The 13,746-nt window shown below is 43.1% G+C and overlaps 1 protein-coding gene across 4 annotated transcripts in view; it reads left to right on the top strand.

The window, feature by feature from the left end:
* The window catches only part of uso1 (USO1 vesicle transport factor), an 80,212-nt gene that overhangs the window by 17,568 nt on the left and 48,898 nt on the right, over positions 1 to 13,746 (top strand). For all 4 annotated transcript variants that reach the window (XM_068046956.1, XM_068046966.1, XM_068046964.1 and 1 more), the window contains 3 exons: positions 2,849 to 2,952; positions 8,729 to 8,831; positions 13,635 to 13,690. In XM_068046956.1, the coding sequence (XP_067903057.1) occupies positions 2,849 to 2,952; positions 8,729 to 8,831; positions 13,635 to 13,690 (263 nt within the window). The remainder of the gene's footprint in view (positions 1 to 2,848; positions 2,953 to 8,728; positions 8,832 to 13,634; positions 13,691 to 13,746) is intronic.

Consider the following 13,746-nt stretch of genomic DNA (forward strand, 5'->3'; position numbering starts at 1 on the left):
AAAGCCTTTAAAATAAATATTGGTAACTCAATATAGAAATAACTCTTGGAATCTGATTAATCTGGCTGAGCGCAAACACTAACATGTAACAAAAATCTGCTTCAGTTGGACAACAGATATTTATTTGCAACCTTATTTTTCTCATTTTCTTTAATTTTTCTCTTTTTTGCTTTATTAATTCTAGCTTTAAATAGAAAAGCTTTACTGCTACTAAAAATGCTGGGGTAATCCAGCCTCCATAAAATTAACTTGATTGTGTTTTTGTTGATCAGTGACTTAAAACGATAGAAATAGAGTCATAGAGAGATACAGCACTGAAACAGGCCCTTCGGCCCACCGAGTCTGTGCTGACCATCAACCACCCATTTATACTAATCCTACATTAATCCCATATTCCCTACCACATCCCCTCCTACATTAATCCCATATTCCCTACCATTCTCCTACCTACACTAGGGGCAATTTACAATGGCCAATTTACCTATCAACCTGCAAGTTTTTGGCGGTGGGAGGAAACCGGAGCACCCGGCGGAAAACTACGCGGTCACAGGGAGAACTTGCAAACTCCACACAGGCAGTACCCAGAACCGAACCCGGGTCGCTGGAGCTGTGAGGCTGCGGTGCTAGCCACTGTGCCGCCCATGCTGAGATTTGAGAGGTTGGGAATTCTGTGATGAATAACACTCACCTGACTCCCCAAAGCCTGTCCACCATCTACAAGGCTCAGTCAGGAGTGTGATGGAATACTCTCCGCCTGCCTGGATGAGTGTTGCTCCAACAGCACTCAAAGCTCGACACCATCTAGGGCAGAGCAGCCCGCTTGATTGGAACCCCAACCAGCACCTTAAACATTCACTCTCTTCAACATCGACGCACAGTGGCAGCAATGTGTACCATATACAAGATGCACTGCAGCAACTCACCAAGTCTCCTTCGACAGCACCTTCCAAATCCATGACTTCTACCACCTAGAAGGATAAAGGCAGCAGAAGCATGGGAACACCATCACCTGCAAGTTCCCCTCCATGTCACACACCATCCTGACTTGTAACTATATCGCATTCCTTCACTGTCGCTGGGTCAAAATCCTGGAACTCCCTTCCTAACAGCACTGTGGGTGTACCTACCCCACATGGACTGCAGCGGTTCAAGAAGGCAGCTCACCACCACCTTCTCAAGGGCAATTAGGGATGGGCAATAAATGCTGGCCTTGCGTGCGATGCTCACATCCCATGAAAGAATATTTTAAAAAATTTACTGCTGCCTTGCAGATAATTGTTACATCATGATTCGGAGGCAGGAAGATTTTTTTTTAATCGTTCATCAGATGTGGGCATCGCTGGCCACATGCAATGTTGTGTCTTGCGTCTCCTTCTTAAAATGCAGGAGAGTTAACAGACCTGTCTATGCGTGTGGAGATTGTCTTAACACTGGTGTGATTGCTCTGTGTTTAAACCTGAGTACAATTTTATACAATAAAATACTGCAGACACTGTACATCTGAACTAAGAACTGAAAATGCTGCAAGCACTCAGCAGATCAGGAAGTATCTGTGACGAGAGGAAGGTAGGATTAACTCTTCTGGCCGATGACCTATCGTCAGAACCCAATTTTGTATACATTGGTAGCTGAGAGTCACATTATTCCATTGCTTTCCCATTTGTCTTATAAATAGCCTGTAATAAACCTAATATACATTATAATGTGGTTGCAGTCAGAATTATAGATTGTGTTGAGAATGTGACTGCTTTGCTAAGAAGCAAGGAAGCTATACTAAACCTTTATAAAACACTAGTTAGGCCTCAGCTGGAGTATTGTGTCCAGTTCTGGGCACATCTTAGGAAGGATGCCTAGGTCTTGGAGAGGGTTCAGAGGAGATTTACTGGAATGGTACCAGTGATGAGGGACTTCAGTTATGTGAAGAGACTGGAGAAGTTGGGATTGTTCTCCTTTAGAGCAGGGAAGATTAAGGGGAGATTTAATAGAGGTGTTCAAAGTCATGATGTTTCGACAGAGTAAATAGGAGAAACTATTTCCACTGTCAGGAGGGTCAGTAACCAGAGGACACAAAGATTCTGGCAAAAAAAAATCAGAGAGGCCATGAGAATTTCTTTTATACAGCAAGTTGTAATCTGGAATGTGTTGCCTGAAAGGATGGTGGAAGCAACTTCAATAATAACTTTCAAAGGGAATTTGGATATATACTTTAAGAAAAAGCGTTACTATTGGGAAAGAGCAGGTGTAGTGGGACTAATCAGCCAGCTCTTGCAAAGAGCTGGCACAGGCATGATGAGCTGAATGGCTTCTTTCTGTGTTATATGATTCTGACTCTTGTTTTCTTCATTGCAAGTAATTACCGTCCTAATAATCAATCACTAACTATGTTAATGGATTTAAATAACCAGTATCTTTGAAATCATTTTCTGGGAGCAATTCTGCTGACCCATTTGGAGGTGGCACAAAGGTTATTTATGCCGTGCACATAAGGGAAATCAAAAAATAGTGTTAGAACTAGTACCTTTCTACCATTTTTTCTTAAAATATCATGGAATGTTTTAATATTGTCAATTTGATTTCCTCCTACCCTGCAAATTCAAAGACCTTGATTAATGAAACCTGATGAAAAATCTATTATGTATTTCCCCCAATTGTTAAATTTGAATATTCAGTCTTTTTCACATTGCTGTCCTCACCTCTAATGGTCTCTGACTCTAACAGCTTCTTGCTTCTAACCGTACTTGCCTCATCTCTAGATTCTGATGGTGATGCCCAAGTGTAGTGTTCTAGCTTGACACCATTGTTCAGATTTACACACTTGGGATTTTTTTTCCCTCTTTTTATTTTGCAGAGGAAAATGCTCAAAAGAACAATTCTGATGATCTGGCTGGGCAGTTCGCAGAGATTTATATCAAACACCAAGAAAATCTAACCCTTCTGTTATCCTTGTTAGAGGTGAGTTTTTCTTTCCATTTTAACACTTTTATGAGTAAGCCAATCAGATGAGTCTGAAAATACTGGGGAAATTGAACCATGGATTCACTATATTGTACTGATGTTTTTCACCTCATTGGGACAATTAGCATTGGGAGCGATGGGTTGATCAACCTTGTGGGGAGAATGGAGGGAGGTGAACTCGATATTTGGCTGACTTGGCAGGAAGGGGGCCTGAGCTGGAAAGTGAGGAACGCTGATTTAGCTAGCCCGAAGGTCAAACTGAGATAGTGGACAGATGTTCCCAGGAGCAAAATGGAAGTGGTCCTCCGAAGCCACCTTAGAAAACCTCAGTTTGAGGGGGGCAGATGTGACCCACCGCCTCCCCCACCCCTCTGCCAACTTTTCTGTCTCCACCTAAGTTCGGCCACAGACCATAAGTAATGGTTCAAACGTTGTGTAAATTTTGAGCCTGTTTTTCAATTGTAGATGATGCTCTCCAATAGCTCAGTGAATTTACTAGGGAAATCAGAGGGCTGACTCCATGCCAGTCTATCTATGATTCTATGTCGACCATTAGCTGGTATGAGTTTGGGCATATTGGAGCTACAATTGCCTTCAGTGCCTCAGGTTATAGAGGGGAATATAATCCAGGATTTAGAGTCAGAGTTATGCAACACAGAAACAGGCCTTTCGGCCCAACGCGTCTGCGCCGACCATCAAGCACCCATCCAATCTAATCCCATTTTCCCGCACTTGGCCCGTAGCCTTGTATGCGATGGCATTTCAAGTGCTTGTCTAAATACTTCTTAAATGTTGTGAGGGTTCCTGCTTCTACCACCCCTTCAGGGAATATGTTCCAGATTGCAGCCACTTTCTAGGTGAAAATATTTTTCCTCAACTCTCCTCTAAACCTCCTGTCCCATACCTTAAATCTGTGCTCCCTGGTTTTTGACCCCTCCGCTAAGGTAAAAAGTTTCTTCCTATCTGCACTATCAATGCCCCTCATAATTTTGTATACCTCAATCAGGTCCCCGCTCAGCATTCTCTGCTCCAAGGAAAACAACCACAGGCTATCCCGTCTCTCTTCATGGCTGAAATGCTCCAGCCCAGGCAACATCCTGGTGAATCTCCTCTACACCCTCTCCAGTGCCTTCCTATAGTGTGGTGCCCAGAACTATACACAGTACTCCAGCTGTGGCCTAACTAGCGTTTTATACAGCTCTAACATAACCTCTCTGCTGTTACAGTCTGTGCCTCGGCTAATAAAGGCAAGTATCCTGTATGCCTTCCTAACCACCTTATCTACCTGTGCTGCTGCCTTCAGTGGTCTATGGACAAGCACACCAAGGTCTCTCTGTACTCCCTAGGGTCCTACCATCCATTGTATATTCCCTTGCCTTGTTAGTCCTCCCAAAGTGCATTACCTCTCACTTCTCAGGATTAAATTCCATCTGCCACTACTCCACCCATCTTACCAGCCCAACTATATCGTCCTGTAATCTAAGGCTTTCCTCCTCACTATTTACGACACCACCAATTTTCATGTCATCTGCAAACTTACTGATCATACCTCCTATATTCATGTCTAAATCATTAATGTACACTACAAACAGCAAGGGTCCCAGCACCGATCCCTGCAGTACCCCACTGGTCACAGGCTTCCAATCGCAAAAACAACCCTTGACCATCACTCTCTGCCTCCTTCCACTAAACCAATTTTGGATCCAATTTGCCAAATTACCCTGGATCCCAGGGGGTCTTATCTTCTTAACCAATCTCCCACGCAGGACCTTATCAAAAGCCTTACTGAAGTCCATGTAGCCTACATTAGCTGCCTTACCCTCATCTACACATCTAGTCACTTCCTCAGAAAATTCAATCAAATTTGTTAGACATGATCTTCCCCTTACAAAGCCATGCTGATTATCCCTGTTTAATCCCTGCCTCTCCAAGTGGAGATTAATCCTGTCTCTCAGACTTTTTTCCAGTAGTTTCCCTACCACTGACGTTATACTCACAGGCCTATAATTACCTGGTTTATCCCTGCTACCCTTCTTGAATAATGGTACCACATTTGCTGTCCTCCAATCCTTTGGTACCTCTCCTGTGGCCAGAGCGGATCTGAAAATTTGTGTCAGAGCCCCTGCTATCTCCTCCCTTGCCTCACATAGTAGCCTGGGTGACATCTCATCTGGGGCCTGGGGATTTGTCCACCTTTTAAGCCCGCTAATACGTCCTCCTTTTCAATGGTAATTTGTTCAAGTATATCACAATCCCCCTCCCTGATCACTACACCTACACCGTCCCTCTCCAGAGTGAACACAGATGAAAAGTAATCATTCAAAACCTCACCTATGTCCTCCGGCTCCACACACACATTGCCTCTTTGATCCCTAATGGGCCCCACTCTTTCCCTGGTTATCCACTTGCCTTTAATATACTTATAAAATGCCGTAGGATTTTCCTTTATCTTGTCTGCCAGTGTTTTTCATGCCCCCTCTTCGCTCTCCTAATTACTTCTTTAAGTACCCCCCCCCCCCCCCCCCCAACACTTTCTCTACTCCTCTCGGGCCTCCGCTGTTTTCAGCGCTCTGAATCGGCCATAAGCCTCCTTTTTTTTCCTTATCCATTCTTCTATATCCCTTGACATCCAGGGTTCCCTTGACTTGTTGGTTCTACTCTTCACCTTTACGGTAACATGTTGGACCTGAATCCTCATTATTTCCTTTCTGAATGACTTCCACTGGTCTGATGTAGACTTTCCTACAAGCTGCTCCCAGTCCACTTTGGCCAGATCCTGTTTTATCATATTGAAATCTGCCTTCCCCAATTGAATACTTTTATTTCCGGTCCCTCTATGTCCTTTTCCATAACTACCTTAAATCTTAAGTTATGGTCACTATCCCCAAAATGCACCCCCACTGCCACTTCTACCACTTGTCCGGCTTCATTCCCTAGGATTAAGTCCAGTACTGCTCTCCTCTTGTAGGTCTCTCTATGTGCTGGCTCAAAAAGCTTTCCTGAATGCACTTGAAGAATTCTGCCCCCTTTAAGCTTTTTGCACTAATATTATCCCCTCTAAATAGGGGAAATTGAAATTCCCTACTATTATTACCCTGTTATTTTTGCACCTCTCTGAGATCTACTCCTTAATCTCTCCCTGACTGTTTGGAGGCCTGTAGCATGCCCCCAGCCAAGGGATTGCCCCCTTTTTGTTTTTACGTTCTACCCATATGGCCTCATTAGAGGAACCTTCTAGGATATCATCCCTCCTCACTGCAGTAATTGTCTCTTTAATCCACAGTGCAATGCCACCTTTTTTTACCCACTCCCCTATCACGTCTGAAGATTCTTTTCCCTGGGATATTGAGCTGCCTGTCCTGCCCTTCCCTCAGCCATGTCTCAATGATAGCAATAATATATTCCGATGTGTTAATCAACGTCCTCAATTCATCTACCTTACTAGTAAGACTCCTTGCATTAAAATAAATAATCCAGCCTTGTATTATTTGTTGAGCCTTAACCGGTCTATATTTACTGTGCCCTCCAGACTGACTTAGCTTCTCTTCTAGATTTGATTGCACATCACCCCCTACTGTGCTTCCACTCTGTATCCCATCCCCAACCAAATTAGTTTAAAATGGCCCCCCCAACAACACTAACAAACCTCCCAGCAAGGCTGTTGGTCCCGTTCTGGTTCAGGTGCAACCCGTCCAACTTGTACAGATCCCATCTATGCCAGAAATAGGCCCAGTGATCCAGGAAACTAAAGCCCTCCCACCTGCACCAGCCATGCATTCATCTGCTCTAACCTCCCATTCCTATACTCACTAGCCCATGGCACTGGGAGAAACCCAGAGATTACAACCTTTGAGGTCCTACTCTTTAATCTGCTACCTAGCTCTCTCAATTCTTTTTGCAGGACTTCATCCCTCTTTCTACCTATGTCATTGGTACCAATGTGGACCATGACCTCCAGCTGTGCACCCTCACCCTCCAGAATACTCAGTAACGGCTAGGTGATATCCATGACCCATGCACCAGGGAAGCAACATACCATCCTGGAATCACGTCTGCGACCACAGAAACGCCTATCTGTTCCACTAACCATAGAATCCCCTACCACTATGGCCTTTTTGTCCCTTTTTCTCCATCCCAGCACAGCTGAGTCACCCATGATGTTCCAGTTATGACTGTCGGTGCATTCTCCAGAGTAGTGAGCCTGTGGAATTCACTACCACAGAAAGCAGTTGAGGCCAAAACATTGTATGTTTTCAAGAAGGAGTTAGATATAGCTCTTGGGTCTAAAGGGATCAAAGGGTATGGGGGGAAAGTGGGAACAGGCTACTGAGTTGGTTGATCAACCATGATCATATTGAATGGTGAAGCAGGCTCGAAGGGCCGAATGGCCTACTCCTGCTCCTATTTTCTATGTTTCTATGAACCCTCTTTCCCATCAGTACCCAGAATGGAATACTGGTTAGAAAGTGGGATGTCCTCTGGGAACTCCTGCACTACCTGCCCTGACTTTTCTGCTCATTGCTATCCAGTGATACCTGCTGGGATGGGTACATGCATGGAGTTCAGTGAGAACAGGATCTGAATTCCCATCATGTTAACTGCAATTGAACAACTCCAGCAAGGAATGAATTTCACTGGGGAAGGGATGAGAAAATTGATGAGACAACAGTAATTGTAGATGTCAATCAAAAGTTTCTGGTGCTGTATCTGAAGGGTCAAAAAAGAATTAGAAAGATGTTTGATATCTGAATTTTTGCTTTCGCTGATAAGTGAAATGCAGCATGTAGTTGCAGCCACCTTGAAAGATCGGCCTCTTGCTATTACAGCCACTACACAGGTTCTCTGACTTCTGTTAGAAATCGTCACCTGTCTACTATACATTATGACTACTCAATTTGTCTTGCGTATTTTCCATTAGATTTAAAAGGCATATTATAGTTGAAGGCGCTAATAGTGCTTAACTATTCTGCAGAATCATAGAAATTCTGGGAGAGTTGGACTCTTCAGTGAATTTCCATCTGCAGGAAACGGCTATTGGGAAGGAGCAGTGGAATGGGACTAGATAAATTGCTCTTGCAGAGAACCGACACAGACTGAATTGGCCAAATGGCCGCCTCCTGCGCTGTAACCATTCTATGTTTCTATAGGAGATCCAAATATCCCCTGTTAGCAGTGGATCCCCACCAAAGACTGCAGAACTCTGCTGGTGTAGGACATTTGAATGTGCAATTGACCACAAGTTATCAAAATATTTTTGGGACTTTCATATACCACGGGGAAATAGTGTGTGTGTTTTTTAAAAAAAGTGTTTCATTTTCTGAATGTGCTTATAGAATGTAGGTAAAAAGTTATCAATTGTGGGAAAAATTGACTTAATCATTGGCTTAATTTTCCCATGAGAATTTGTTGATCTACATTGTGCTGCTGCCTCTAAGAATCTGTGTAAACTGATGTTTTGACTGTTTCTGTGACCTGAGGATGTTTCATTTTTCTTGCATTCACCTCTTGCCTGCTATCTTCTTCCCTCTATCTCCCTGTATTCTCCCCCTGCAACTCCCATTCAGCATCTCCTCACATGGCTGCAGTTAAATTTTGCCATGATAGTCATCTCAGGCATTAACCCAAGTCTGCCACTATTATGCTATCAGACTATTCACTGTCTATGTACTGTTTAATTAATCTCCTGAAAAGCTTTCCTGTGCCGACTGCACTTCATTATAGACCACAAACATTGTGGGGTTTTGACATGTGAAATTTAATTTTTTTGTTTCAGGAGTTTGATTTTCATGTGCGTTGGCCTGCAGTGAAGCTTCTAACTGCGCTTTTAAAAAACCAAGGCCCACAAGTTCAACAGATTATCCTTGTGAGCCCAATGGGTAAGAACATGGTTTACTCCCAACAATGCAAATGAAGTAAACGTTGAATAAGCTGAAAGTGTGCAACAAGCTTCATAAACCCAGGACAAATTAAACTTAACCACTAATTTCTTCCATGTTGATATTCCTAATCTAGATAAAGTTAAAATTCAATCCATTTCAATTTTGAAGTGTATCCCTGTATATATCAATAACTGTCAAGATTGCCTAGCATAATTTTTCTGAAAAAAAATCAGATTGAGCGGTCAAGCATTTAGCAAAAATAAAGCACAATCTTATTGAAGGTTCATCAAAAAGAGTTGTATTGCCTAGAAATGATGCTGTCTGCTGATCTATTTTAATATGAAGTTAGATTTTCTGCTAAATCGCATATAATTTGCTCAGCAATATAAAACCAAAAGGTTGGTATGCAGGTTCAGCAAGTAATTAGGAAAGCTAATAGAATGTTATCGTTTATTGCGAGGGAAATTGAATACAAAAGTAGAAAGGTTATGCTTCACTTATACAGGGCATTGGTGAGACCACATATAAAGCTTGGCTCGGGTATAAAATTAAAACCCGACCTGGACCTGACCCGACAACAGCCAACCCAAACCCGACCCCGATTCCTTTAATTTTTTTTCTTATGCCCAACCCAACCCGAAAATATGAAACATATTATTGAAACATTAAAAAAATGTTAGATTAGGAAGAAAACAATACAAAACAAAACAGTATGGTTCAGCCCGACCCGAATGCTGGACAGAGAATATAGACCCGACCCCGACACACGTCGTCGGGTTTGGTCGGGTTGGGTTGGGTACCAGGCTTTAATCTGGAGTACTGTGTACAGTACTGGTCTCCTTATTTAAGGAAGGATGTAAATGCATTGGAAGCAGTTCAGAGAAGGTTTACTAGTTGGAATGGGTGGGTTGTCGTATGAGGAAAGATTGGACAGGCTAGGCTTGTATCTGTTGGAGTTTAGAAGAGTAAGAGGTGATTTGATTGAAACATATAAGATCCTGAGGGGTCATGATGGGGTGGATGTGGAAAAGATATTTCCCCTTGTGGAAGAACCTAGAACTAGGGGTCTCTGTTTAAAAATAAGGGGTCGCCCATTTAATACAGAGATGAGAAATTTTTTCTCTGAGCGTCGTGAGTCTTTGGAATTCTCTTCGTCAAAAGGCAGTGGAAGCAGAGTCTTAAAATATTTTTAAGGCAGAGGTAAATAGATTCTTGATAAGGGGGTGAAAGCTTATCGGGGGTAGGTGGGAATGTGGAGTCGAGGTTACAATCAGATCAGCCATGATCTTATTGAATGGTGGAGCAGGCTCGAGGGGCTGAGTGGCCTACTCCCGCTCCTAATTCGTATGTTCATAAAACCTAGACCCTGAAACCTGCGAATGTGAAAAGTGCTGTGTAATGCAAGTTGTTTTTTTTTATCCCAAGAGTTCTGTGGTTATCAACTCAATCCCATGAAGAGAAATGTTTCAACATCCAAGTGTTCAACATAGATGCAATTTGTGGGTAGAAAAGGACCGTTTTATTAAGAAATCTGCCCCATCGGAATTAATCAGAATTCTTTTATTCAGGCTAATGGGACAGACCCATTTAAACATAGAAAATAGGAGCAGCAGTAGGCCATTCGGCCCTTCGAGCCTGCTCCACCATTCATTATGATCATGGCTGATCATCCAACTCAGTAGCCTGTTCCCACTTTTGCCCCATACCTTTTGATCCCTTTAGACCCAAGAGCTATATCTAACTCCTCCTTGAAAACATACAATGTTTTGGCCTCAACTGCTCTCTGTGGTAGCAAATTTCACAGGCTCACCACTCTCTGGGTGAATAAATTTCTCCTATCTCAGTCCTGAAAGTATTACCCCGTATCCTTGGACTATGACCCCTGGTTCTGGACCCCCGCAACATCGGGAACATCCTTCCTGCATCTACCCTGTCAAGTCCTGTTAGAATTTTATAGGTTTCTATGAGATCCCCCCTCACTCTTCTGAACTCCAGCGAATGTAATCCTAACCGACTCAATCTCTCCTCATACATCAGTCCCGCCATCCCAGGAATCAGTCTAGTAAACCTTTGCTGCACTCCCTCTATAGCAAGAACATCCTTCCTCAGATAAGGAGACCAAAACTGCACACAATATTCCAGGTGTGGCCTCACTTGGGCCCTGTATAATTGCAGCAAGACATCCCTGCTTCTGTACTCGAATCCTCTCGCTATGAAGGCCATCATACCATTTGCCTTTTTTACTGCCTGTTGGACCTGCATTCTTACCTTCAGCGACTCGTGTACGAGAACACCCAGGTCTCACTGCAAATTCCCCTCCCTCAGTTTATAGCCGTTCAGATAATCTGCCTTACTGTTTTTGCTACCAAAGTGGATAACCTCACATTTATCCACATTATACTACATCTGCCATGCATTAGCCCACACACTCAACTTGTCCAAATCACACTGAAGCCTCTCTGCATCCTCCTCACAACTCACCCTCCCACCCAGTTTTGTGTCATCTGCAAATTTGGAGGTATTACATTTAGTTCCCTCATCTAAATCATTAATATATATTGTGAATAGCTGGGGTCCTACCGCTGATCCCTGTGGTACCCCACTAGTCACTGCCTGCCATTCGGAAAAAGACCCATTTATCCCTACTCTGTTTCCTGTCCGCCAACCAATTTTCTATCCATCGCAATACACACCCCCAATCCCATGCGCTTTAATTTTGCAAGCGAATCTCTTATGTGGGACTTTGTCGAAAGCCTTCTGAAAGTCCAAATAAACCACATCCACTGGCTCCCCCTCATCAACTCTACTAGTTACATCCTTGAAGAATTCTAGTAGATTTTTCAAGCATGATTTTCCTTTCGTAAATCCATGCTGACTCTGCCCGATTCTGTCACTATTCTCTAAGTGCTCTGCTATAAAATCTTTGATAATGGACTCTAGAATTTTCCCCACTACCGTCCTCGGTCTGACTGGTCTATAATTCCCTGCTTTGTCTCTACCTCCCTTTTTAAATAGTGGGGTTACATTAGCTACCCTCCAATCTGTAGGAACTGTTCCAGAGTCTATAGAATCTTGGAAGATGACCACCAATGCATCCACTATTTCTAGGGCCACTTCCTTAAGTACTCTCGGATGCATACCATCAGGCCCTGGGGATTTATTGACCTTCAATCCCATCAATTTCCCCAACACCATTTCTCTACTAATACTGATTTCCTTCAGCATTTCACAGTACCATGCCTTTACTTAGAGTGGGTAACAGACTTATGTTCCCTGGCAGGCAGCACAGAGATTGTACAAAAGATTACTGTATAAATAAGGAAACCAGAGCTTGAGAGGAACACTAAATTGGGCACTAGGCTTTCACGCCTGGGATCCGGGCCCAGTGAAAGTGGCAGTAAGGATTTGATGTGGAAGGACATTGGACAACCTGAATCTATTCCGGATGCTGATGGATCTACAGCCCAAAATCGCTTAATTGCCTGAAAGTTTGGACAGCAAGAATCCATTCCTGGTGAAAATCGACCTACAGCATAAAGTTGTCTATAATTTCCAGTTCCAGTCAGAGAGCCCTTCGGTTAGCATTAGTGTGTGATGGGGGGGTGGGGGGGAGGTGGAATATTCCCCAATGATGCGTTTGAGTGGTCTTCTGAAGATGGGGAGAATAGAAGGAGCTATTCCCTGCATCTAATCTCACCAAACAATGCCTGATATGGGTGCTGGGTGTCTAGAATGAAAAGTATTATATTCCCCATGCTAAGTTCCTTACATTGAGCACAAATGAGAAATCTCAAAAATTAATGTTGGACCAAAGTTTCTTTTAATCGCAAGTGTCTTTTCAGACACAGTTGCCAAAATTTAGGAAGGCAGTACATGAAGTCAAAACTGGTGATGCAGATGTGCGTGCATGATCAAAGGTTCAGACTCTAGTATGGCATTGGTCATGGGCTGATGGGCAGATGCCTATGAACATGTGGACAGAGTGGCAGGCCAGTTTAGATGGGGGGGGTGGGGGAGGGTGGCGGGGTTGGCAGTTGTTCCGTTGTAAAACACAGAATGCATTGTGAGGCTGATGCTTAGTAACCAAGAAACTGAACTACAACTTCCAGAAGCAATCACCAGACCATAGCCTGGCTGCCCCCTGCTACCAAATCAGTCTTTCCAATCTACTGACTCCATCCAATTCTCTCTCGCTCCTCATTTAAGGCCCACTCCCATCACCTACTGGCTTAATGTGAGCCTCCTGCCTTAGTGCTGCTGCGGACTGTAGCCTACTATATCCCCAAATTTCACTGATTTCTCACTTCCTAACATCAGTTAGTTTAATAAAAGTTAGAAATTTGATCACCCATTATGCTGCTGCAGCATAAATACATAACGATTTAAAAGCATATGGACAGATTGTTAAATATGAAGACACATAGCCTTGCACAAATAAACCATTTTAAAGCTATAGAAGGAATCCTGAAAGCAGCTTGATGACCGCTTTAAAATAAACTGGATCATGAACCAAAAATTGATGACGGAATTTAAAACAATTATGAGAAAGTGAAATACTAATTATTTGGTGATGTATATTTTCATCTGTAAGTTCAATTTTTGTTTGTGAACAATGCAGAAGGGAGTGTGTATGTTTAGTGTGAATGCACTTTTGAACGGAACGCGAGCAGCTTGGGAATCTACATTGTGAAGTAAGTATGCTGCTTTTGAAGGAGCCCTGATTGCAATTTCGTATGAGGTATAGAATTACTGATTCCTTTTCAGAATGTTAATATTTAACTTTGAATGTTAACTGTGCAGGTGTGTCCAGGATGATGGATTTGCTTGCAGATTCCAGAGAAGTGATCCGCAATGATGTAAGTATCCTCTCCCAAGATATCTCTGCCTTGAACATGTCAGTCAAAACTGAATC

The sequence above is a fragment of the Heterodontus francisci genome, chromosome 1, assembly GCF_036365525.1.
Source record: "Heterodontus francisci isolate sHetFra1 chromosome 1, sHetFra1.hap1, whole genome shotgun sequence".
NCBI lineage: Eukaryota > Metazoa > Chordata > Chondrichthyes > Heterodontiformes > Heterodontidae > Heterodontus > Heterodontus francisci.